The sequence below is a fragment of the Aptenodytes patagonicus genome, chromosome 8 (assembly GCF_965638725.1).
Source record: "Aptenodytes patagonicus chromosome 8, bAptPat1.pri.cur, whole genome shotgun sequence".
NCBI lineage: Eukaryota > Metazoa > Chordata > Aves > Sphenisciformes > Spheniscidae > Aptenodytes > Aptenodytes patagonicus.
The window spans coordinates 1,558,973-1,582,969 of record NC_134956.1 but is presented as its reverse complement, the minus strand read 5'-3'; the positions used below and the strand labels follow the sequence as shown (position 1 = coordinate 1,582,969).

The following is a 23,997-nucleotide window of genomic DNA, read 5'->3' as shown; positions in this document are numbered from 1 at the left end:
GTCCACTCTTTTTAACTTTGTTTTAAATAACCATCAGTGCCGCTTTCTTAATAATATTGAAAAGGTGAGTTAGGAGGACATGGTGCATTAGATGACTGGAGTAATTCCATATTTCTTGTATTGGTCTGAAAAATTAAAGGTACGCTGAGAGAGGATGAATGGTTTTTCGTGTTGAGTGTCCTCCTCCTCCTCTATTGTATCGTAGCCCCACATACAGATCCAAAATCAAGACACACAAGCCACCAGTGACTGGGAATGGATCGGAGAGCTTATAAACACTCTACAGAGAGCTAAAACTCCAAGGGCTTGGAGGGAATAAAATAACAAGCATGTACACGCTGCAGGCAGGCGTGCTGGTGAAAATGGGAAAGTGAAGCACTGCAGTAACAGAAAGTTGTGCATAATGTGTTGTTCCCAAGAAAATCTTCTGTGCATTCTTATAAATCAGAGGTGCATAGGGTTTTCTACGCTGGTAGTATTGGGCTTGTGATGTACTGCTAGCGAATTGTTTGTATCAGCAACCACAAAATCAGCTGTGGATCTGGTATGATATATACACGTATTTTTGGTGTATAGGGAAAGGATGCAAGCTAGCATAGGAAACACAAAAACTAGGGTTAAGTTTTCTGTGCTAAGAGAACTTGGTTATGTGTTAATAATCACAGGTAAGTGGTGCAATTTTGATACCATCCTCTTTACCTCATTTTTGGTTTTTTTGTGCACACACAATCCTGGAAACATTTCTCTAAAGTAAAGATAATCTCATCTTCTCCCAGAGATATCAAACCTCTTTACAAAGCAGGCATCTTTCCTAACAAGAATGTGATGCAGTGACTTTGCTAACAAAAATACAAGATCAAGGTAAGGAATTATATGAACCTGAGAGCACCAGTAAATATATTGTGCGACACTTAGAAGTGAGATTTCTCTGGGACTTGTTTCTGACCTCCCAATTGCAAATTACATGGTATGTGCTATTGATGAATCTATGAATATGTAGTAACAACAAAACAGAAAAATCAGTAATTTCATAAAACTCCAAAGCATCAAAAGAAGCCTTTAGGGTTTTAGAGCATCACCTCTGGACAAAAGAATCACAAAGTTCTGGTATCCTTCTTCAAACACCTGGAGTCCTTTAGATCCAAGTACATCTTTTCATCATTTTGACTTAATCATATGTTATTAATTGTTTGTTTCCAGAGGAAAGATTCCCTTAATTTTTGTTCAAGATTAAAATGCCCACCTTTGAGGAATTATTGGTATGCTTTTGACCAGAAGAACGTGAATTGGGTTAGCAAATTAGGTCACTTGCCATGGTGACAACTATTTGAGATAACCATGAATTAAGAGAGAATGTTTTGGAATCTAGATGAGCTTTGTCATCTGAAGTTCTGCTATGTGATAAAATTCCTGTACTTGGTTCAATTGTGGACAGTTTTGGAACATTCAAGCCTGACTCGGGCTGTATCCCTGCCGGCTGACAGCAGCAGTATCAGTCAGATTTGGCCAGCCCTGTCTAGGCATGTCAGTCACTGCATCTGCAGTTTAGTCCTTCCACCAACAGCAGAGTTGGAGAGCTTCTTGTTCAGTTGACTTCTTGGGGTTACAAGTTTGGGGCAGGGAGCTGTATTAGTTAATACACTCATTTGGGACGTTCACAGTGCATATTTCCTGATATCTATTATAATGATAAATGTAAAAATGTTGCGGAAATACTTATGCTGAATCTTCATTTGAATATGTGCACCCTGACTGCAGTCTGCGATGCTTCTGTATTCAACAAATTGGTTTGTAAGTGTGGTCAGTTAAAAACAGTTTTGTAATCCACAGGATAGTTCATTAAGAGCCTTGTGTAAGATGGTACGTGTCCATTACTTTCTGTTTCTAAGTAACTGTGTACCCTTACAATAACTTTACCAAATGAGCCACTTAAGAGTACGTTTTAAGGATGTTTTCAGTTTAATTATCACTGTTGAAAGACATATCTCCATTAGGTTTGTGCATACATGGCAAAGAAAAGTTAATCATTGACTGATTCATGTTTTATGCAGGTACTTCGAGTATTCAAGCTAATTGTATTCAGGTTAGTTGTCCTTTTGAAAAGGCCGAGAGGTAAAATCCTTAAAACTTGCTTAGGAATCCCAAGGCAGAACTGCTTCATTTCCATGAATCACGGTTCCACTATCAAATGAGGAAGTGAGATTTCATAAATAATACCTTCCCAACTTGCAATTGCGCTTGTTCTCTTACGCTTCCTACTCCTCTTACTCTTCCTGCTTCTTGAATGTATGTTTTCTTTAAGAGCCTCAGCTAGGTTATTAATGTGGACAGCAATCCAGTGCTTCCCTTGGTTAGTAGACATGAAAAGATGTATTTTCTTTTGAGAGCTGTATTGTTCTGCATCTGTGTGCATTTCACTCCCATTGTGTGGTTCTTCACCAAGTAAAAACAGAGCTCTTCTATCCCTGAGGACAAAGAACAAACTGTTGTCGAGGGGAGGAACATCTACAAAATCGTAAATCTTTCTCCTTCTCCTGTTTATTCTTCATGCCATTCAAGCCCATTTAGAGAATGACCAATTAACTCCAGACTCATGGCAGATTCTGACGGGCCAGGTTTCTCCTATCTAAGATGACACAGCCAAATTTCCAAATACTTTCTAGTTGAATGCAGTGTCTGGTTTTCCTTGCTCTTTAATTCACAGTTCCCGAACCAATATTCCAGTTACCAAACAAAACAACATTTTCTCCAATTAATGCACTGATCACCGGCAATATTGTAAAATATAGGGAAAATGTGTACCCAATTCATTTCATTGCGCATCCAGTTCTTTATTATTGTGAGTAAAACTGTTTAAAGATATTTGTCCTTCAATAATTAATCTGCTAGCTGTACATTGCACATCACTGCATACTGAAATATACAGGAAGCAGGAGTTTTACAGATTACTTTTCTATGGTAAAAACATGCTGCAAAAGTAATAATTTGTAAAATAACTAATCAGTGAAGAAAACACACTTTTGACTATGATATGATATTCATTAAGTAAAAAACCAATACAAACGGGGGGGAGGCGATTCCAGAATTAAATGTTAGACCTGAATTATTTAACCATAATAGAGTCTTGTAATTAACGTCCATACTGTATGTACTTCATTGCATTTTACATCTTACCAATTCCTGATGTGTGGAATTTAGAAGAACTAAAAGCAGTGACTCAATTACTCCAAAAAATTGCTTTTATATTGCTTTATATTGACAAGTCGTAAGTTTGAGAGTAAATTATGTTAATCATTTTACTTTGATATCCCATGCTGGTGTCTGAATTGCATATTTTGTGTTAAGTGGCAGGTCTGCAAAGAAACGGTATATTTAATCCTAATTATACATTGCTAGGATCAGGTACTGCATGGGCTTGTGTTCTCACATAGATAACGTATATACAAGAAGTGAGTTAAAAAAAACCACCATGCCACATTCAGACAAGTTCTAAAAGGTTAGGTTGTTATAGCGAAACTTTGCAACATCTTTTGTGATACTTCTGTTTACTTTCTCAGAAAACTCTCTGTTTTCGCAGTCTTAGGTGGGAGTTTTGCCTCAGAAAGATCAATGGACACAAGATATATCTGTATTATCTACTCCTTGTAAAGCTTGCTGTTATCAACAGGAGTCAGTGAAATGCACTGCATGCTGGATGGTGGTTTGTTTCCTTTACTGATGCCCCTCTTAGCCTCATGAAAGGCGTGAGATCCTGTAGTCTGGAACTAGGGAAGAATCTGGTCTGTCCCAGACAGAACATGCAATACCATTGATAGCGCTGGGATACGTTTCTTACCCAATGAAAAACAACATTAAAATTAGATTATTTTTTTATCGGTCACAAATGAGTCAAGCAGGAGAAACAGAATGATCCTAAAAGCAGAGAAATATTTACCACTCAAATATCTGAAGAAATTAGCAGTGATAAAAAGGAGATACCGTAAAGGGAACACAAAATGGCTTAGCTGGGCTCTGAAAAACAAGTGAGTAGTCTTTAAATTTGCCTCGATGTTTTTCTGGATTTTTGAGCTCTGGCCTTTTGGGGGGAAAGAATAATGTAAATACCAAAAAGAGCTGGACAAAAAGTAAGCTTTGTATCCTATCTATGAGAATCAGACGATGTGTGTCATGCTAGTTTTTACAGTCATAGTCTACAGTCTTCCACTGATTAAAATCAAATTTGACAGTAACACAATATAGAGGTTTAACTGACAGCACACACAGCACATTGCTAGTCATAATGCCACAGTTTAATGACTGACGCATGTGGGAAGCTAATTCGGATTTTTTTTCTTGAATGGGATAAATGAGCATCCCGTTAATACCAATCATGAATTCAAGCCATGTGACAAAATTGATGCTACATACCCTGTTCTTGTTTTGCATATTCTGCAAATTGAGCTGCAGGAAAAGAGCCGGTTTGTACACACATCCGGAGAGAAAGTTCATCCTGCTTTCTGACACATCCACCAATTGCAGCTGAATCTATCCAGCTTGCTGCTGTTGTGTCCACAAACTAATTACCCTTTCTCTGTTAAATAGCCTAAGAATTACAAATTGTATGCCTGTTTTGAGAAAAAGTACAGGTTGAACAAGCAGACGTAGTATAAATAAAATATTTATATAAAAATAGTCTCTTACAAAATATACTCTCTTATCCTATGGTTGATTTTTCCAAAAGATGGAAATTTGTCTGGATTTTCTTATTTTTAGGCATATTCCAAACAGGATTTCATTAATGCTTCTTTCTTTAATTGAAGAAAAAAAAAAAACTGGTAAAGATTTGTAACCCCTACCGCTTGACTTTTGTTCCAGACAACTAGCAGCAAACAGGAAAAAAACCAAAAACAAAAACAAAAACAAAAACAAACAAAAAAAAATCCAACAGTGTGTGTTTGTGTATGTACATATATATAAAGATGCCAGCTTTTGTACTTAAACATCTAGTACTGTAGAACATATCCTGCAAGTCCAACTAATAGAAATATCCTAGTTAAGAATAATATATACAGCTCCAGTTTTTCCTTGCTGTTTCTACAAAATTATTCCACAAAGAAAGCCAGCTATCTACTTTAATTGCAGAATAGTTCCAAAAATGTTGGTAGAGTTCTTTTTAATTAAATAAATTAATATTAGTTTTATCTGAATAAATTGTTAAATATTGCTATTATTATGCCCAAGTGTCCCAAATCCCTGTGCTAAAATCTGCAGCACACACACACACAAAATAGGCAGATAAAGCAGTGTCTACAGAAAACTTCAATAGTTCTACTCGCTGTAGCAAGTGGTATGAAGTGGTAAGATGGGCAAGACCAGCAGAAGCTTTTCACAAGTGTAGAAGCCTAAATCCGTGTCATCCACACACTCGCATGGGCAATTCACGTTGGGCACTGTCCATCAGATCCTGTGCAAAGCCCTTTTTTGAGGATTTCTCCCCTACCCCTCCCTGCTCCTTATAGACTGAAGTTTTTGACCGTCTCTTTTCCAAACAAAGAGTTAATTGCCACGCTCAGAGATTTTTCTCTGACTGGTGTCTCTTCACAAGGCAGTCAATGCTTCTTGCTTTAGAGGTGCAGATTAACTGAGATGATCTTTTTCTCTCTTTTGTGTGTCAGGTGGCTCGGGGTGGGGTTTGTTTGTTTTTGTTTCTTGGCTGACTTTTGTTAAGAGTCTGAAATGTGTATCGACATAAGCAATGAAACATGAGAAGAAAAGAGAGGGCTCCATTCATCAGCATTTCTTCTGGGAGAGCAGGTCTTTCCTACAGTCTTGCGTAGGTACGTTGAGTGCATGTGCAAATGTATTCGTGGCCAGGGACATGATCAGCCTGCCCAGCCACGTACTCACTTACAGGTATATACTTCTGTTCTTTCACTGCATGTGTTGCATTTAACATAGCAGCACCAATGAAATTTGCAGTTGCACTGCCACACTCTTGAGTACTGGTGTGTATTGTAACCTCGACCACAGCACATCAGATCGCAGCCATTGGACTGCTGGGCTGTCTTGTTGCACATCCTTCCCTGCGTTCCCACACTGCCAGTGACAGGGTCTTCTTCACAATAATTGGGAGATTTTTCTATGTACACTAAATCTGTATCCATGGGTTTGCGATAGGAAAGTGGCTTTTTTATTTTGAGGAAGGTTGGACGCTTGTTACGACTTGCCCTCACTGGTTCGACTTGAACAGCTTCGTTGTATTTGTCCTTAAGGATGTAGCCCAGCTCCCGGAATTTAGGCAGGGTTGTCCAGCATGTTTTAGTGGTACAGGATCCTGAGACCCCATGGCACTTGCACTCTAACTTCATGTTTTCTTCCAGAATCTGTATTTGGAAGAACAAAGAATGACGCATTAATACAAGCTAGAGCCTCTTCAAAATAACAAGGTTATTTGATGCATACTGAATGACAGTCACGGATGGGTTTGCTCTCCAGCATGAGTTGCCACCAGACACAGGCCAGGTTCCCACCAAAGCTGTGGGTTTTGCTTGCCTGGTGACTCTGTTGTCCCAGGTAGCAAACGCTCACCAGCATCAACTGAATCCTGCCTGCAAAGCTGATTCCCCATTTGCACTTTGAGTTAAGCAAGGAAGATAACTTTGCCTAATTTCATAGCCCATGGACCAAAGGTAAAATGGGACCCTCCTTAACTACAACTTTTCTTCACTTTCATTTGCAATATGATCGTACGGTGCTTCAGATTTGTCTGTTGTTGCAATTTTTGGCATATGGCAGTGCAATTAGGAACTGGCAGAAAATCACACCTTTACATGAAATGCCACATGCAGGATGCTTTGAAAGTTCAACAATAGGTACTGGAACTTGATTTTTGTAAACAGAGGTTCAAAAATAAACTGTATTTCAGTTCTTGCACCTGAAAATGACATAAGCTGGTGCAAGATGTGAACAAGCCGATAAACTCTACCAATGCTTATCCTCCTGTTGGTCTCACATCAATCAACAGAGTAGAGCAGATGATCATTTATTCATACAGGTATCATCTGTTTTAAATGTTGCAAGGGCATCATCTGTTTTAAATGTTGCAAGTTAATGCTCCCATTTGGAAATCTAAGCATTATTTTGATATACCATAGTCTTAAGTTCTTTGCACGTTCTGGAGGGCTTGAATTGTTTTGTCTCCTCTCACGTGGATAATGAAGCATACAAAATGCCCCAGCTACTTTGCAAGAAAACTAGGTCAGTCTTAGAGCATAAACGGTAACAGTAAAGATGAGGAATTGGTTTCATATTTTGTCATCAATTCTTGCTCAAAATTTTCTACCTCCTTGATACTGTAAAAGCGTCTCAAACATCTAAACGTCAAGGCTTGCTCCACCCTGTCTCATGTTCTCTTCTTTGTAGTGGTCTCTCATGCTTATGCCTGAGTTGTCACTACTTTCCTTATGAAGATAACCAGCTTCATCTTCCCTTCAACCTTCACATCCCTTGAAACTGTATCCTTGTATCTTTTTTGTTTACCAACCCAGTCTTTGCCAAATAAAACTGGAGACCAGTTTAGTCCCCGCTGTCTGTCCTGAGCCCTATAACTGACCTCACTTAGCAGCTACCTTGGATTAATGCTAGGAAACACACCTAATTCCAGCAATTATTTTCACACTGGTCTTTGCTTGAAAGAGAACATAATAATTTTGATTATTAAATTCTGCCTGACCTGGCAGATACCAGCAGTGGAAAACCCAACCAGAGGCATTATCTGGGTTCAGGGAGTGGCCACATAATTTTTCCCCTGAGAATCCCCAGCTGATCTGTGCAGCCCCAAACCTAGGCAGCCTGGAAGGCTGGAGGTCAGTCAGTGATATGGAAATCTGAATTAACCCTTTGCTATAAACCCCCCAATTCAGTTTCGGGTGTTTGGAAAACTTACCATGCAGACACCATCTGCCTTTCCACCGGCTGCTGCTGAAAATGGCAGCCTGCACTGAAGGAGCCAAGTCCAGCTTGAAGGCTAGACATGTGTGCTGCGACTTCAGGTCTAAAATCTCAGCATAAACTGGGGGTGGCAAGGAGAAATAGCACGTCTTAAGTTGTGCAGCTAGCAGATTGTAAGTAGTGCACTAACACTGGCGAACACAACTCTGTCCTGTTCTTGGCAGCCTTAAAACAAGTAATTTAGAGACTGCACATCGTAGCTTATTATTCTCATACCTTTTGGTCTTGAGGCTGTCCCTGTGTCACCTAGGCACAGTAATTGCTATTGCCTAACCTTAGGATAGTTTGTAGCTGCTGCTTTACTCATTGTTCTTCCTCTGCCCCTTTTCAATGAAGATTGGGACTTCAAAGGCATTAAAATAGCTTTATTTTTATTTTAGTCTATGAGTGAAGTGTCAGCACGTGTGGTCTGAAGACTGGATTAAAACCCCTAGAAAGTATAGGTCCAAGATTTTGAGAGATGTGAACTTTGCATATATTAGGTCACATTTTGTGCTACTGTTTTTGAATTAGTTTTTCATGCAAACTATCTAATGACTGCCCTAAAACTCAGATGTGAGAAACTTTTATATTTAGATCTACATCTTAACTTGCAGTTCTGCTCAAGCTTTGGCTTATGTTTTGCGTTATCTTGTTATCTTGAGTTTCTCTCTCAGCCACTGCATACTTCTTTTATTGCTCACTCATTCATAAGGTAGTACACTTAGAAGATAGATGAGGAGACGGAAAAGGAGTTATAGCACAGAAACCGGAAAAATAACATAAATTCTTTTAGTCTCATTTGTACCTTTTTAAAAGCTCTGGTTTTTTAATTTGAAACTAGCCAGGGATACATTTCTCAGCCCTAATTCAATCACTGCTCTTGTTCAAGTGGCTGGCCTTATATCCTGGTACGATGTTCAAACTTGCAACAAAATATTTCTAACTCACCTTCCATCAGGATCTGCCAAATTGACTTGAAACATTAATACAAAATACATCATGGCTTAGTGTCATCTACCCAGGTAGGGCTTTTTTCCTGAAGTGTAGTTAAATAGCTTAAATTGCCTTTTGGTTTATTTCATTAACATCCCATTTACAGCCAGCAATCTCTGAGAGAATGAGTAGTTCCACTGCAAAGAGCTGAGCAAGCGGCGGGAGCAGTTCAGCAACCGGGCGGCCTCATGTCACGTGTTGGTCTCCTGCTCCTGGTGACATGATGCCAACCAGAACACACTTCTGCTTTTCTGGTCTCGGCTAAGGCTGGGCACGAGCAGTTAGGATAAAAAGGTCTGGTTTTGTCTGAACATGAGAAGTTTGAGCAATACTAGTTGAGCCCAAGTACTAGGGGTCCTTCTTAGATGACTTGGAGGGGGACGGGAGGGGGCAGAGGGATGAGAGTTTTATCTTTTAAAACTGTGCCATGTTTATTGTTCTCATTTTTTTTTTAGATAGCACTTCCTAAGATTTACTGGCTAACCCTCCCTTTTCTCTTCACACTTGTTGGGGGTGCATTTCCAATACACTGTGCTAAAATCACTTTAACACATCTGCCTAATTTGGGTCCACTGAACTCTGCAATTGAACTTTCCCTTCCAGTTCTGCCTTTTCTAACCTAGCCGCTCTACCTTTCGCTCACAAACCCTTTTGTTGGTTCTGTTCTTGTATATATATCCTCCTCGCTGGTGCTGTCTTTCAATGTGGTGTTTTGCAAATTCAGCCAGAGATGAATTGACTCTATAGCCTTTAGAAATTAGGCTACATGTAATTTGAACCGTCTATCCTCAGCAAAAGCAAAAGCCTGCAATGGTGATTTGATAGTTTTATTGTACTGTGATATCAGGTGCTTGGACTCTTAGTTTTGCATTAAAATATGTGGACGGTGATATTTTAATACTGTTACATTATTCTAGTAGCCTCTGATAAATCAGTGCCTTTATAAATTCAAGACGAGAGTTGAAAAGAGCAGGAAGAAAATAAAATAGGGGATTCTTTGGGTAGACACAGGAGTCCTCGGTCTCTCCCTTGGTTTCTGTGAGCCAAAAGAAGTGCTCTACCCCTTAAAAATTTGGTCTGTGTTAAAAACAGAAAGCGTTCTTCATCTTTCAAGATCAGGATTTGTTTCTTTGAAGGTATTAGCCAGCAGCTCACACTTTTTACATTAGATTAAAACTTTATATATGTTATAGACTAACTTTTCCTAATATGTAAGAGCCTAAAGGGCACAAAATTTAAATCCTAGATCCTCTGTTTCTTACCAGATGACCATATCCAGCTCTGTCAGCCATGGAAAGTAAATCTGTATGCACCAGTGAATGCCCTGAACTGGATTAAATGCGAACAAAGAGCTGGAGTTCTTTTAGCTTTGTCCACTTTTTCTTTGAGCTCCTACAGTAAACTGTCAGTACTTGTTTCTCTCTCTCCCCCTTGCCATTAGCCTCTGGGAAATAGTTGCGTGAAGAGAACTTGCGCTGGCTCTCTCTGTTGATGTTATCTTCATATATAGTACCTTTGGGCACTGCCATTAGGAACTTAACATGTTTTTTCTTCGCTTTTAGTTTTGCAGAGAATGCGTAGGGTGCGTCATGTGAGGGTGGCAAGCTGTAGCTCTGGAGAACCCTGCAGCCCAGGAGCTGCATGGGCTGGTAGCAGCACTGTGGTCCTGCAGTGGGCAGCGACGAGCAGGGGTGTCTGGTAATGGTACCCCGGCTGGGCACTGGCTGAGCCAACGGTTCTGGTTTCCAGTGAAACCAGCAGAAAGTGGTGGCTGGTGCGACTTGGCACTGGAGTGGCATTTGCTTACGAGTGCTGCCGCTGCTGTCCTGCAGCTGCGTCGGAGGTGTGCCCTCTGGGTGGTGGGATGGGTGCTGTGGGTGCTCGGGTCTGGGCAAATGGAGAGGTTGTTATGTGGCTGGTGTGCTCAGAAACACTGGTAACCCTCGTGCAGTGAGTTTTCTCAGCTCAGTGTCTCTGTTACCGGAGTTAGTCAGTGGTCTGTACCTCCCTGGGTTTCCAGCATCTAAAGTCAGCTGACTTTCCAAACGCATCTGCCAGGGCAGTCTGGGACCCCACATGCCCACTCACGTGGGGTCAGGAACTGCACAGCCCTGGGTTTGGTCACCAGAACGCTAAAGCACTCGATGCCAAAGCTGTCCTGAAGGACTTACAGCGTGAAATACAGTGACCATCACAGCTCCAGTGCGTTCTCCTTCACCAACGGGATTTCCCATAGAAATTAAATCCTGCCTCACAGTCAATACACTGCCAATACCATAGTGCCTGAGGCCAGGGACCCCTTATTGCTTCATCAGAAATAACTCAAGACTCCGGTCCACATGTGAAGCTGATGTAATTAGTGAGACAACAGACACTGATTCCTATCCCACCAAGGCCAAAATCTTTCCTAATTTTGTCTGACATCAGATCATCTGGGTCAGGAAATACCTGTCTCCTACAAGTGCCTGCACACATACCTTTACTATAAGTCAAAGAAAAGACAACTATTGGCAAAACAAGAGAGAATTTTTCACTCCGGAGAAGAACATGGCAGGGCTTGGAGAGTGGTCACGACATTTCTGTGGGCTGGAGAGCCCAACCGACAGATGCAAACCTGCCCCTTTCAGCTTGTGGCAGATGAGGACTTATGATTTATATTACTTTCAGAGGCAATTGTAGCTATAAGACAAAGCTCCTCAAACTTCAGGAATTAGGTTAGAGATATGTTTTTTGCTTTTGAAGAAGGATTCATTGAGTAAAAATATTGTTTTAAGCTAATACAATAAAGCCATGTCATATTTAGTCTTTCAACAAATTAACTCATTTGAGAACCAAATCATATCTAGAGCAACTGGCAGTGAGGTCTAGAGTAAGACTAGGCATTGAAAAGGGCAGTGGATGTATAAGTAAGATTGATTTGACAAGCAGTAAAAGGACAATGTCTAATTAAAATGACCAGGAAATGACTCTGCCACCTGTTTTATTCAAGTGTGACAGTAATCTCAAAAGGATGCTACTGTTTAAGTAACGTGTAGGACTGTCTTAACACCAGAGCTCTGAAACTTGAGGAAAGTAGAAATAATACTTGGTGCTTTTTCATTGGAAAACAAAAATGAACACAAGAGAGCATAAAAGAAGAAACAATGCTGTTAAAGACAAACCCTATGAAATCTTTAAGAAATGTGAGAAACAGCATAATAAAAAAGTACCCAAATGCAAGTTTAAAGTTAGCAAAGGCATATTGAAACAGAAAAGATTATTTCCCATCAGTGGATGTTCACTAACTATATTAATAGAGCTGTTGTAAAATGTGTTCTGTAGAAACATAACATATTTTGCATTGATATCCTATGGCAAACTAACTGTGGATGAGTTTGGAACTGATTGTGTCCCATGTTAAGAGTGATTCATTCCAGACAGTCTTTCATATTTCAGTTGAACATACTATGAAGACCTTATTAAGCACAGCCAAAAGATTTTTTTTCTCATGTTTTTGATTAGTAAATCTGTGCAAAAGAATAATATCTGAAGTCAGTATCAAACAAATTCCATACACTGCACACTGTGAGCCATGACTATCCCAGAAATACTACTACCCCTGGCAGGTTGAACCATTTTTCTCAGTACAAGAAATTTTTTGTTTCAAATAAAGAATGGCTGGGAAATCACCACAGCATGTGACCTACATCAATCAAATCACCATTGCACTTTCCTCGGAATAGATGTCTAAAGATCAGGCGACATGCTGGTCTGAGGACTAATTATGAAGACAGCCAAGAGAGTGCTGATAAATGACATGCTAGAAACATCGCAGATGGGTGGTATTTCCCAATACCACCATCTACCTTCAATAAAGGATAACCTATTTTAAAGAGCAGAAACACTTTTTCTATATTCTAACTCACGATACCCTTAAAAATGAAGACTTCAGAAATTTTGTGCTCTCATAAGTTTAACCTTTTGTGTACTATTTCTGGCTTTTCTCTACGCTGCCACAAAGCAGGAGGGTCTTAACATTTCTTATATGCACTTTATAGAGTTCCATAACTATTTTTATACTTTCTGCCCTGGAATATTAGTTGCCCTTTACTTCAGCTTTATTAAAACAGTTGACCATATGCAGTAATTATTTTCTAAATGCAGCTTCTATTTCCACAATATATCAAATGAGTAAAGGAAAAAAATATTAGTCTTTCAGTATGGTCACAGTACTCACGCACCGTTGTCAGCACACGCAAACTGAATGAGATGTTCCTCTCTTTCCCTGGGTAAGTTAGATTGTTTAAATTAGAGGACAGAAAACCTAGTACCCTTCATTCAATGACTAGCACTGTGCAGAATAGCAAATGAACACAGAAGTCTGAGAGCAAGGCCAGTGAAAGCTGAGAGGAATGCAGCAAAAAATATTTTCTCCTACATATTTTTCTTATACTTCTGATAACCTTCATGACTTGCCATGTACTAAATCAATTCATCACCACTTCGGGGACCAAAAAACAAAAGAGCATTAGAAAATAAATGACATGGGATGCTTTCATAATTGTTATTTTTGAAGAACAGTTGGACTTAGGATAAAAAGGACATCGCTGTTTTTTAAAAAAGAGATTTAATAAGACAGATTCTCACACAACCTAATAATGCTCTTCTCAAATTAAACCATAAGGCATGACCCTTGCCTTTTTCCAAACTGTAGGAACTGCTATGTGAAATAAAACAAGGTGTCATAATACTTCAGCTTTCTGTTACTGAGGGGTCCTTCTCGGAGAACACCTTATACCCCGCCATAGCTGCTCCTAGGATAAACTTCTGCCAAAACCCTCTCAGTTTTGCAAAAGTAGCTATGAAAGTGGATTCCACGTATGTGGCTCAGAGTCTGTATCTAGCTTGCTCATTCCTCAATATTTTTCTCTGGCAGCTCTGCAAATCTAATCATGGCCCGTGAAAGTCAAATAAGGTTCTTAAGTTTTTATTTATCTTCATCAAGATACTGCTTGCCGAGATAGTGGGCATGATGTGGCAACACCTGATGTTAATAGCTCAGCAAAATCTGATACGGATTTGAGAGGAATGATACACGCAGACATCCACACTGCCACGTCAGACAGTCCCTCCTCGGAGCAGGTCTCATGCCAGGTATTCTCTTCTCCCTCACCCCCTCCCTTTTCCATCATATCTGATAACAGCTGCAAGCTAGTCTGTGGGATTCCTTGCCTTTTTACGTCTCTCATGAACACATTCCAGTTTTCCCCAGAGAGAAAGTACCTGCACCCTCATCTTTCCCTCTCTGGTCATCAAAATGTAAATCGAAACCACTAATTCCTGAACTGGAACTGTGAGCTTCAGGTTGAGTTTCGTATACTCTTAAGGGATGTGGTCAGTGACAAAGTTTTCTGTGTCATATCAAATACAAAACCTTCTTACCCACCCTTCCTCCTGTTGGCAGGAAGTCCTGTTTTAAAAGTTTTTCTCAACTACAAATTACCAAACTAATGCTTAGGTAAGTTTTATATGGCAAATAGGCTGTGAGATTGGGGGGTTCCTGGTGTGGGACCTCTTGTTTTCTGACTTGCTAATGACAAAAGCTCAGTACTTGAAAGTTGGCTTGACAGTTTATTGAGGGGTTACTGCTGTGATGGCTCCTTGGTACATCTGTCTGCAAGACTGGTCTGTCTTGCATTTTGTTTTTGTGGATTTTTCTATTTATAAGCAAGGAAAATATTTTAACGGAAAAAAATGGAAATAATTTGAAAACATAACGGTCAATGTGTTTGATAAACTACTTGTTTTTAAAAAATAACTCTTGGGAGACCTATTATCACCTAGATTAGACTGGATCAATGCGGTGCCAAGTAAGTGTCATCATGTAGGAAGTTTAAAGATCAGCCATGAAAAAGAGCTTGGAAAAAATAGTTCTGAAAAATATCTGGTTTCTTTTAATGTGCTTTCACCCGCTATTATTGGAATATAGCTGAATTGTCTTAAAGCCATTCAACACGTTATTTTATATTCTGTATTTGTTTAACTGAAAGTGTGATTTCCTAGCCCCTTACTGAAATGGGACTGTGAGATTAAGGGAAAATTTATCCAGGATTGTTATTTGCTGCTGTCCAAGCAAAACTGACACTGGATATGATGGATTTTAGTTTGTGAAATACTGAATAGTCTTGCTGTCTGGCCTACCTGGGCACTTTGTACAATGAAGCTAAAATAGACTGGAAAGGGGGATGGTGTTACAGAATTACAGATAGAGTTGTTGGTTATATTATCTAGTTTACCTTCCTATCACTACATGAGTTTTCTATAGTACGTATCTTCCTCTCCAAAAAGATACTGGATAGCATGTTCATGCCAGAAGTGAATAAAACGTGATGATGAAGCAGTTTTGAAAATGAAGAAACAACATGGTGTTCACTGACTCTAAGACAATTTACAAAGAAAATGAGACAGCAATTTTTCTGGATTTGGCCATGTTACCAACATAATATTTCTTAGATCATATCTATGTTCTTTACATTCTGGTCACAAATTAAAAATCACTCCAAAATACTGATGCTTCTAAAACAGGCCTCTCTAAAATATTGATCTGTGCGATATTTTGCCATGTATTAAAAAGATGACGAACATCCATTGTTAAAAACATCATTTTCCCTAATCCCTACTTCAGTCTAGGAGCTCAGTCCTGCAGTCAATGTATGGATCAGAGTAATGAAGCCAATGAAATCTTAACTGAGTGATGTCTGCCGACCTGGACCTCTTCAAAGTCAATATAATTCTTCTAGCATCCTATGTCCAATGTGTCTGTTTTTAGTTTTGATCTTGGGACACTGATCTTCATCCATACTCTGGGCTTCTAAATGTCAATGCATCAAGCTGTCATTAAAATGTAGGATGGAGTAGGTTTTTTAAAAAAAGAGAGAAAGAAAGTAATTGTGCTTATAGTTTATATTTTAGCATGCTATTTCTGAAGAAATTGGAAGTACTCCCAGGTAAGATGAACTAAAACTTATTTACATTCCTCAGTTCGGGAACACAATGAATTAAAGTCTTGGGGTTTATTCAGGCAGGGATGCCATTGCTGCCCGTCACTTTGGGCCATGTCATGGAGCCTGAGTCATTCTTCACGTAAAAAAAAGTAGGGAAAACAGGAAATGACACAACTGGAATTCATCCTCATCACAGCTAATGTACACAGAGAGAGGAATGGTACAGGGTTGACTCATTCCCACTAAACTTCATCTTCCGTGTAACTCTCCCCACTGGTAGTGAAGCACTCAAATGAAGTGGTGCTGGCATTGTATAGTAAAGAATTGGGAGCAAACAGGTAGAGCATTTTGACAAATGCTTAAGCTGTCGAGGGAAAAGTTTCCAAAGAGTGATAGAAACCAAAAGAACGGTCTTACTTGTTCCAGACAACTCATCAGAAAACACCTCTTGTGCTAAACTAATAAAGCCAGGTACTGGCAGGAGTACTAGTTGCAAAATAATATCACTTCATATTGCTTCCAAACATTTTTAACCAATAGGCACACACAGTTAATTATAGGTTCATTTAGTTGCATACCAAACTATGAGAGTTAACCCTTAGGTACTCAGCAAATAATACTATGCAAGGCATATTTCTCATGCTGAAAAGCTTACATAAATTTTAGTTCTCCAAGTTTTAGTAAACAAAGGATGTTTTTCCTTTCTGTCAAGCTTTTTAGGTGATTTCAAAGTGCTTCTACATTAATTTTTCAGTGCCGCCTTTGTAAAAACACAGTATTTCTTAGCTTAACTTCTTCATTAACTCCTTTGATCTAGAAAGAAGCACCAGGTATCTTCATGTTTGATTCACAGAGAGACGTCTTTAAGCTTCAATCCTAATACCTAACATGCTTTTCACAACTTGGTAAATGACACTGGAGGTGTACCCATTGCCCGCTCTGCCTACCTACCATTTATTCAGCAGGAAAGAGCACCTGAGCTGTCTCAAACTCATTTCCATTCCCTTCAGCCACACTATTTTGCAGAAATAACACAACCTAGACTGTGGCAGAGGCTTCAAGCCCATTGCCAAGGGTGGTTGTACCCTGGCTGAGATATCACCGTGCTGGCACATCAAGCGACAGCTGCTCAGGAAAGTGATAGCTATTCTTGTCATTTTAAGAGAAATTTCCCACTACTCCTCCAGCTAATCAGCACGCAATTAGTTTAGTTATCATAAGGCAGAAACTTGATCACAATAACACATTGTGTTTCGTGAACATATTTCCACACACTTGGTGTTTACAACTCAAAATATTCACATTATCATAAAGTAACATGATTTTGGTGTTAACTGTAATATTCTTGTGAGAATAATTATTCCACAAAGATGACTTTCAAATTAAGTTTTATACATAAGAGTTTTCCCCCTCCAGTTGCAGTTGGGACAATAGATCCACACTTCCATGTTTTCAAATAGCTTCCACTTATCAGAGATAAGATCCTACCAGCAGAGCCTATCTCTGTAGCCTAGCAGCTGCCAAGATCAGCATGCCCGTATCCAGGCCAAGAATTTTAACAAGGATCTTCTGGCCTGTTGTCAATGAAAATTTCCTCCTATACAGAAGAAAGTGGAATTTCCTAATTTTATGCATAATGCCTAGTGCAGTCTAAGCAGTCCTCTTTGGCTTTCTGTCTTACTTACCTGGCTTACTAGATTTTCTCCTTTTCATTCTAACAGGTATTTTTAAGCAATAGTTGAAGTTTTTGTCTTGCAGGTGAGCAGTCACGTATTAACAGAAATTCACCTTTAAGGTGCACCGTATTGAGGCATGTGATTCCCCTCAGTCAGCTCACCCTCCAGACCAGACATAGCTAGTGTTCTTTGTTAATAGATCTACCTGTTTACTACTCATAGATGAGTTAAGTATCACCATCCAACAATACCATTAATAGTTCCTCTTTATAAGCCATATATAAATGAGTCTTGATATCAAGATTGATGTTTTAACCAATCGCTCTAGGTCTTTAGTTCAGAAGGTCATAGGATGCCTGTAACAATAGCTTCTAAGCACCAGTTTCACCAGTACATAAACCCATCAATAAAAGAAACCATGCATGTCTTCAGCACACATTTAATGTATTAATCAGATATTAACTTTATAAATCTCTCTTTAAGAGGAAGCTTAATATAATGTTTAATTCTGTTAAATAGAATTACAAAAAAATCTTAATGCTAAGGTATTCCTTAGCATAGTTATTTAAATCTATAATGTTCTGGAAAATATTTTAAGACTTCGATTACACCTTTTAGCCTAAATTTGCTCCAGCTACAGCAAGGCAGACTTCTCAGGTTGATTTCCTGAGAAAACAAAGCCTAAGTGCTCACTTGGTGTCTGTCTCCCTTCTGCCTTCCTATCTTCTCATGTCCCACTGGCAAAGGCTGCACCTTTTTAGTAATTTCAACCAAATATGACAAAGGGTAGACATTTTGAAGAAACTTCTATGAAATAAAAGACCACAGGGAGGATACAGATCCTATAAATACTCCAGGTGGCAGCGTGAACGCTAGTGTTGTTAGATCCTGGGCAATTCACAAACAAAGATTGCCATCTCCTGCAAGACATGCTTTTGCAGGAGAGCATCTCCACTGTTTACATTTCCTGGAGCTTTTCTTTTTTAACCACGGTCTTAATCCAAGCCTTTTGGACACATATTCTTGACTCCTTATTGAACTTCTTTATTTACATGCTAACTGTTGTGCCATCTCCATAGTTAATTGTTTTATGACTGCAGGATTTATGTACCCAAAGATAACCGTATGTGCTATGACTCAATCATGTGGGAATAGCCCTGTAAGAGAATACATGGTTGTACTGATAATTGTGTGTGGTCTTATATTTAGTGTAAGCTCTAGTATGCTTAAGGCAAGGCTAGTTTCCTTAGCGTAAGCCACCGGCTGACACTACCAAGAGAACCTATTGCTAGAGCACTAGCAATAGATGTTGGCTTAGATCTTATCTAGAGTCTGTGAATACTGACACTTTCCTTCTGTTTGTCCCAGGGGACCAAATGTAGTCCATTAGGTGCAGCTTACTTTTAAGTACCGGAAGGCTCAGGGTCATTTCAATAACCAGTTCTAATGCAAATTAATACTAGTGCCTTTTGGCACTAATTGGGCATGAGCAAAGCATCCTCTCTGCAATTACCTGAAACCCTTATCCTTTAATAGATCCATTCTACATTCTTCCAGTACCAACACAGGCCTTGTTTGTGTCCTTGGACTAAAAGGTTGTTCTTCATTTAATCGATTTTTTAATTGTTTACTTCAAAATACCTGGAAATTCTTTCCATTAAAGCAAAAGTCTGTTCCATTTGTACAGCAAATGCTAGCAATTATTGCTTTTGGTGGGTGTTCAGGGCTTCATGACTTCAGAGTTTGCCACCAAGTGTCTCACAAAGCATTTGAACCAAACCTTGGTTTAACTTTCATCTTTACCAAAACCTCTGTTATGTGTTGTTCCAAGCATCTCTGCTTAGCCCAAGTAACTGAGTTCATGTTACTGACTCATCATTGCAAGGCTCTTGGAAACGTTCCTGGAGATACTTTCAGTTCAGACTCTAGAGGTTTGGGTTGTAACTGCAGAAGATACCCATTTCTGTCCCTGTTGACACAGCATGGTAGCAGAGATTCAGCCATGCAAACCTAGAGTTACGTAATGAATGGGTATACTTTGTCAGAGATGCAATGAATGAGTCTGCACAGTGCAAGATTTCCAGCATAATTCAGTGTAATCTTTATGTGTAGTATAAACACTGCCCATATGTGTATTAAAAATGTTCTCAGTGAACAGCCTGGCCTAACCATTAGTTTCCTGCTAGCTTGACCAATACCTGCCTTCTGTTGGTTTTTTGCTAAAATTGCTAAAATATGGAGACAGAAGTGTCTAGTTTTATGCAAGTAAACCAGTCTTAGGTTTGGAAACCTAAATTTGAAGTTTGACAAATGTCATCTGGGGAATACAGGAGAAGCAGAACTGTGCTCGTCAGCTATTTCTGAAAATTTTGCAACAACTTAGGCCCAAATTTAGGCATGAAGCTCAAAACTTTTGGATTCTGATTTAATTTCTCAATAGAACATCAAAAAGCACAGGTTAATAGAAATAATACAAGGCAAAACAGCCATGTTCATAGGTCAGAGTTAAGGTTAATAGGTGCTGTGTTTTCCCTCTTTCTTACTACTTTTATTACATGATCAACATAAGTTTTATGGTACCCAAACATAGCACGTATTTACTTTGAAGTGCTTATGCTTTGTGATAGCTGCATTTGTTTCAAATCAGTAATGTTTGTTTAGAAATGAGGGCTTTTGTTCTGCAACATGAGAGACACTGAAGACTCTACCCAGGGTCCCATCCAAAGGTGCTGAAAACAGTGGGAGAACTGAATAATCTATACAGCAACTACTTTCGTCTAGATGATGTTCCCCTCCAAGTACTGAATGACAAGCGTATGCCCTCTGGGAAATGTTGCTAACTGTCCAAAGAGAAAGACTGAATTAAATTAGAAAATGTCCAGAAACGTGTGACCCAGCCAGTGGCTTTGCTGAGCAAATTAATCATTATAGCAAGCATCTGATTATTTCAGTTATAAAAGGTGCATGATATTAAATTTGGAATTTGAGATCTTTTTTATTTATTAACAGAACCTGGCCCTCGGTCTCAGCTATCTTTGTCAGCAGCATGACAGATTGTCAGCTCTAGTAATCATATACATGAAATGCATGTTTTGCTCATAATGCCAGAATCCTCTAAAATTGCGACTGCAGGTAAGTGATAGCATTTATCATTCCCTAATCTTCAGTGTAAATCAGGAATTCAGTTTTCAACCACATAAGATATAGGAGGGAGTTGAAAGCCAAAATACAAGTAGGACCATGTATCACAATTTCTGATTAGCTGAAAGTGGAGGACAAGTGGAATGAAAATTCATTCTTGCGGATTACAGTTCTTGTGCAGTCCAATTCCCTCTCATAATTTAGACCAACATTAATGTTCCCTTTATCTTTACTCTGGGCTGTTGAGAAGATGCAGAGCCTGTCTGTCAAGTTTGGACTTGTTTTAAGACTACTATCTAAAAAAAGTAGGAAAGCCATAAAATAGAACTTTGATCCTTTCAAATATAAACAAAATACTGTAAGAGTGCACAGGATGTATATTTTTTTACACACCTAGGAAATTGCCCAGCAGAGTCTCGTTGTGCACTGCAAACACTCAGTAGGGATGGGGTTTTTGGAAGCACTCAGCTGGGTCCTGTGGTCCCACCAACCTCAATGGGAGTCTTCCCATTCAGTGAATTGGACTTCCTCCAAATTCAGTGCTTGGCCTTTCTGGAAATCCTGCTGCCCCCCAACAAACTAGTGGTGATGAAGTTGCCAAGAAAGACTTTGTTGCATCTAACACTCCTTTTCTAATTGCATTGAACTACAGCTGTGGTGCCAGGCCTTGAGGCTGGAGTGCTTGGAGAGAAGGGAGGTACTCTGAGCAGGAGGGCTGTGAAGCACGGGAACTGTAGGGTGGGACAGGACTGCGTTTACCTCAGATAACCTGCTATAACTGGACCCAGGTCTGTGGGTGGACAGTCCTTCTCTTTGCCTGTACCTTACAGCCATGTCAGTGAGATTTGTCAGAAGTGTTTTTTACATATTCTATCTGGTCACAGTGAGGCACAAGCTACGTGTATAAACCTTCTTCTAAACCTTCTCCTTCTGCCCAGTTTAATCTAGGCAAAATTTTGTACAGCTTAAGCAAGATGGCTTAAGCAAGCCATCTACCAGGACATTCTACATAGGCATATTTGGTGCACCTAACACCAGATTTTCTAGATGTTACGTGACATTTTAGCAGTGGAGCCGCATTTTTCATTTGTTAAGACTACTATTGCTTTGTGAGTGGAAGTGCTGTGTGTTGCTTTGGCTGAAGATTGTTTGTGCGGTGTTTTAGGCATGGTTATCCCCATTACAGCTGTGCCACTGCTCTGCCCCATTCTCCACTGCCAGGCTCCATGTTCACATGTCTACCAACCTCATCTGTCAGGGGTCTAAACAGCTACAGTTGAAGTCTGTCAGAATTGCTACTGCCACTGTCAACAAGGGGCACCTACTTGCCAACAGACTGAGCTCCCCATCTTCCTACGGGAATGGACGCATAGGAGGCCTTTTCCTGGTCTCTTATCAGCGAGGCAAGAAACCTCGGAAAAGGCTCAGTCAGTTATGTGTTGCAGGTGCAGCACAGGGCTAAGCATTTTCCTTGTTGCTTTTACGCGCTCAACACATCTGTTGACAATGGAGGGCCAAGTGAGGGAGTAGTAAGGGGAGCTGGATGTAAATGAACAAGCTTTTGAGCAAGCAGGCATCACAACTAGTCCTGGGTATGCTTCTCTCTTCAGGATCCCTCACAGGAACTTGTAACTAGAAGTGGAAAGTTACCCCTGAAAAATGCTTTCCAACTTCAAGCCACTCTAAATCAGTAAAGTACCTCAGCTGTGATCGTTTCACAAGTAGTTAATATCTACCAGTAAAGAGGAAAATCATTCATCAGCTTTGTATTTAAGGAGCATCCCTAACATTAAGAACTAGAAGCTTCTGAATACAAAAATCAGGAACATTTCTGTGCCTGTGCCAAAAAAAAAAAAAAAAGTGAAAAACCGTTGGAAAATGTTAAGTGGAATTGCAAGGGCACTGTTAAGTTCTGAACTCCAAGAAACATGTGGCTGTGCTGCTGATACTATAATATCACTTGATTGCTGGTGCCAGGAGTATCAGGGCAGCCTCACCCAGTTCTGTTCTGCTCGAAGCTGGTCTCCTAGACTCTCTGGAGTCTATGGTAATTTTCAGCAGCTCCAGACACAGGCAAGCTTTATTCCGCTGTGCGTGTCCCATTAGAGACATTCTTTCTGATGGAGCTGAGAGACAGCTGAATACAGAAGTACATGTTTTTGGTTACTATTAGCCAGATGCACTGTGTGCAGAGATTGCTTAGGGCCAGATTACAGCTGGTACATATAAGTGGGAAGGAATCTTTTGGCCCCACTATGGGCCCCGTGTCCTCCTGGCACACCACCTGTACCCTGCTAGCACTGCGCTTGCCAGGCAGTATGCATCCCTGATCGTCTTCTGGAAACAGAGCTCCTACCAGGAGCCGCTGGACTGCTGCAGTCCCCCTGGAAGGTTGTGGTCTTCCTCGGGCAGGGCCACCCCAGCACGGCTGCAAGCCCACAAGCTGCACTCCCTCTCCACTGCAGGCAGCTGAATGGAGCCACGGCTGCAAGCAGGAATACTGCCATGTTTTCACATGCTTTAAGACTTAGTTCAGGCAGAACTATTAAATCTCCAGAATTTCATGCCTATATTCAGAAAAATTACAAATGTTAAATTGTTTGGCAGCCTCTTTTATTAGCCTTGTCTCTTTTCTAACAACGTGCTAGATGCTTACAACCTTTGAAGTGGTTCATCTGCAAGAGCTTGTGTTCCGTGATGCTTCTTGTAGTCAGGCTAATAGGCTAGTTAAAGTAAAAGGTATCTTGAATGAAGTAGAAATAGCCGTCTCCTCTAGAGGATAGTTAAATCCTTGCAGTGGTGTGGTGATTGCACACTATGCAAGAACTGGAAGAAGTTCAGGAAAGTTCTATGGCAGCAATCTCCTTCTGAGGTCAGAGATGCTAGCAAGTAAAGGGGGTGAGTGTCATAAGTGTAGGCTTTACAGAATAGCTTAGGAGAACTCCTGAACCCCATGCTTTCCAAATGCTGGTGTTTCACTTCAACATTATTACAGTTTTTCCTAAAGGATAAAATACTAAACACTTCAGTCTATTATGATCATTACATGATCCACTTCAGAAGCACCTTCTGGTTTCTCATAGCTTTGCTTGATATTTGCAGCAACTCTGTTAGGCACGTACTGCACTTTTCCTATCAGCCCTAGAGCTGAAAGGGAAAACTGAAATGCTACTGATTCAGAGGATGAAGATACATTGCAAAGTTAGTGCACCTAGGTACGCCTCCAAAGAGAA

At 39.9% G+C, this 23,997-nt stretch overlaps 1 protein-coding gene across 1 annotated transcript in view; it reads right to left on the bottom strand.

Annotated features, from left to right (window-relative positions):
* Positions 1–1,936: 1,936 nt before the first annotated feature.
* The window catches only part of WNT7A (Wnt family member 7A), a 39,647-nt gene continuing 17,586 nt past the window's right edge, over positions 1,937–23,997 (bottom strand). Inside the window, exon 4 of the mRNA XM_076345921.1 lies at positions 1,937–6,362. Coding sequence (XP_076202036.1) covers positions 5,883–6,362 — 480 coding nt within the window. The 3' untranslated portion in view covers positions 1,937–5,882. The remainder of the gene's footprint in view (positions 6,363–23,997) is intronic.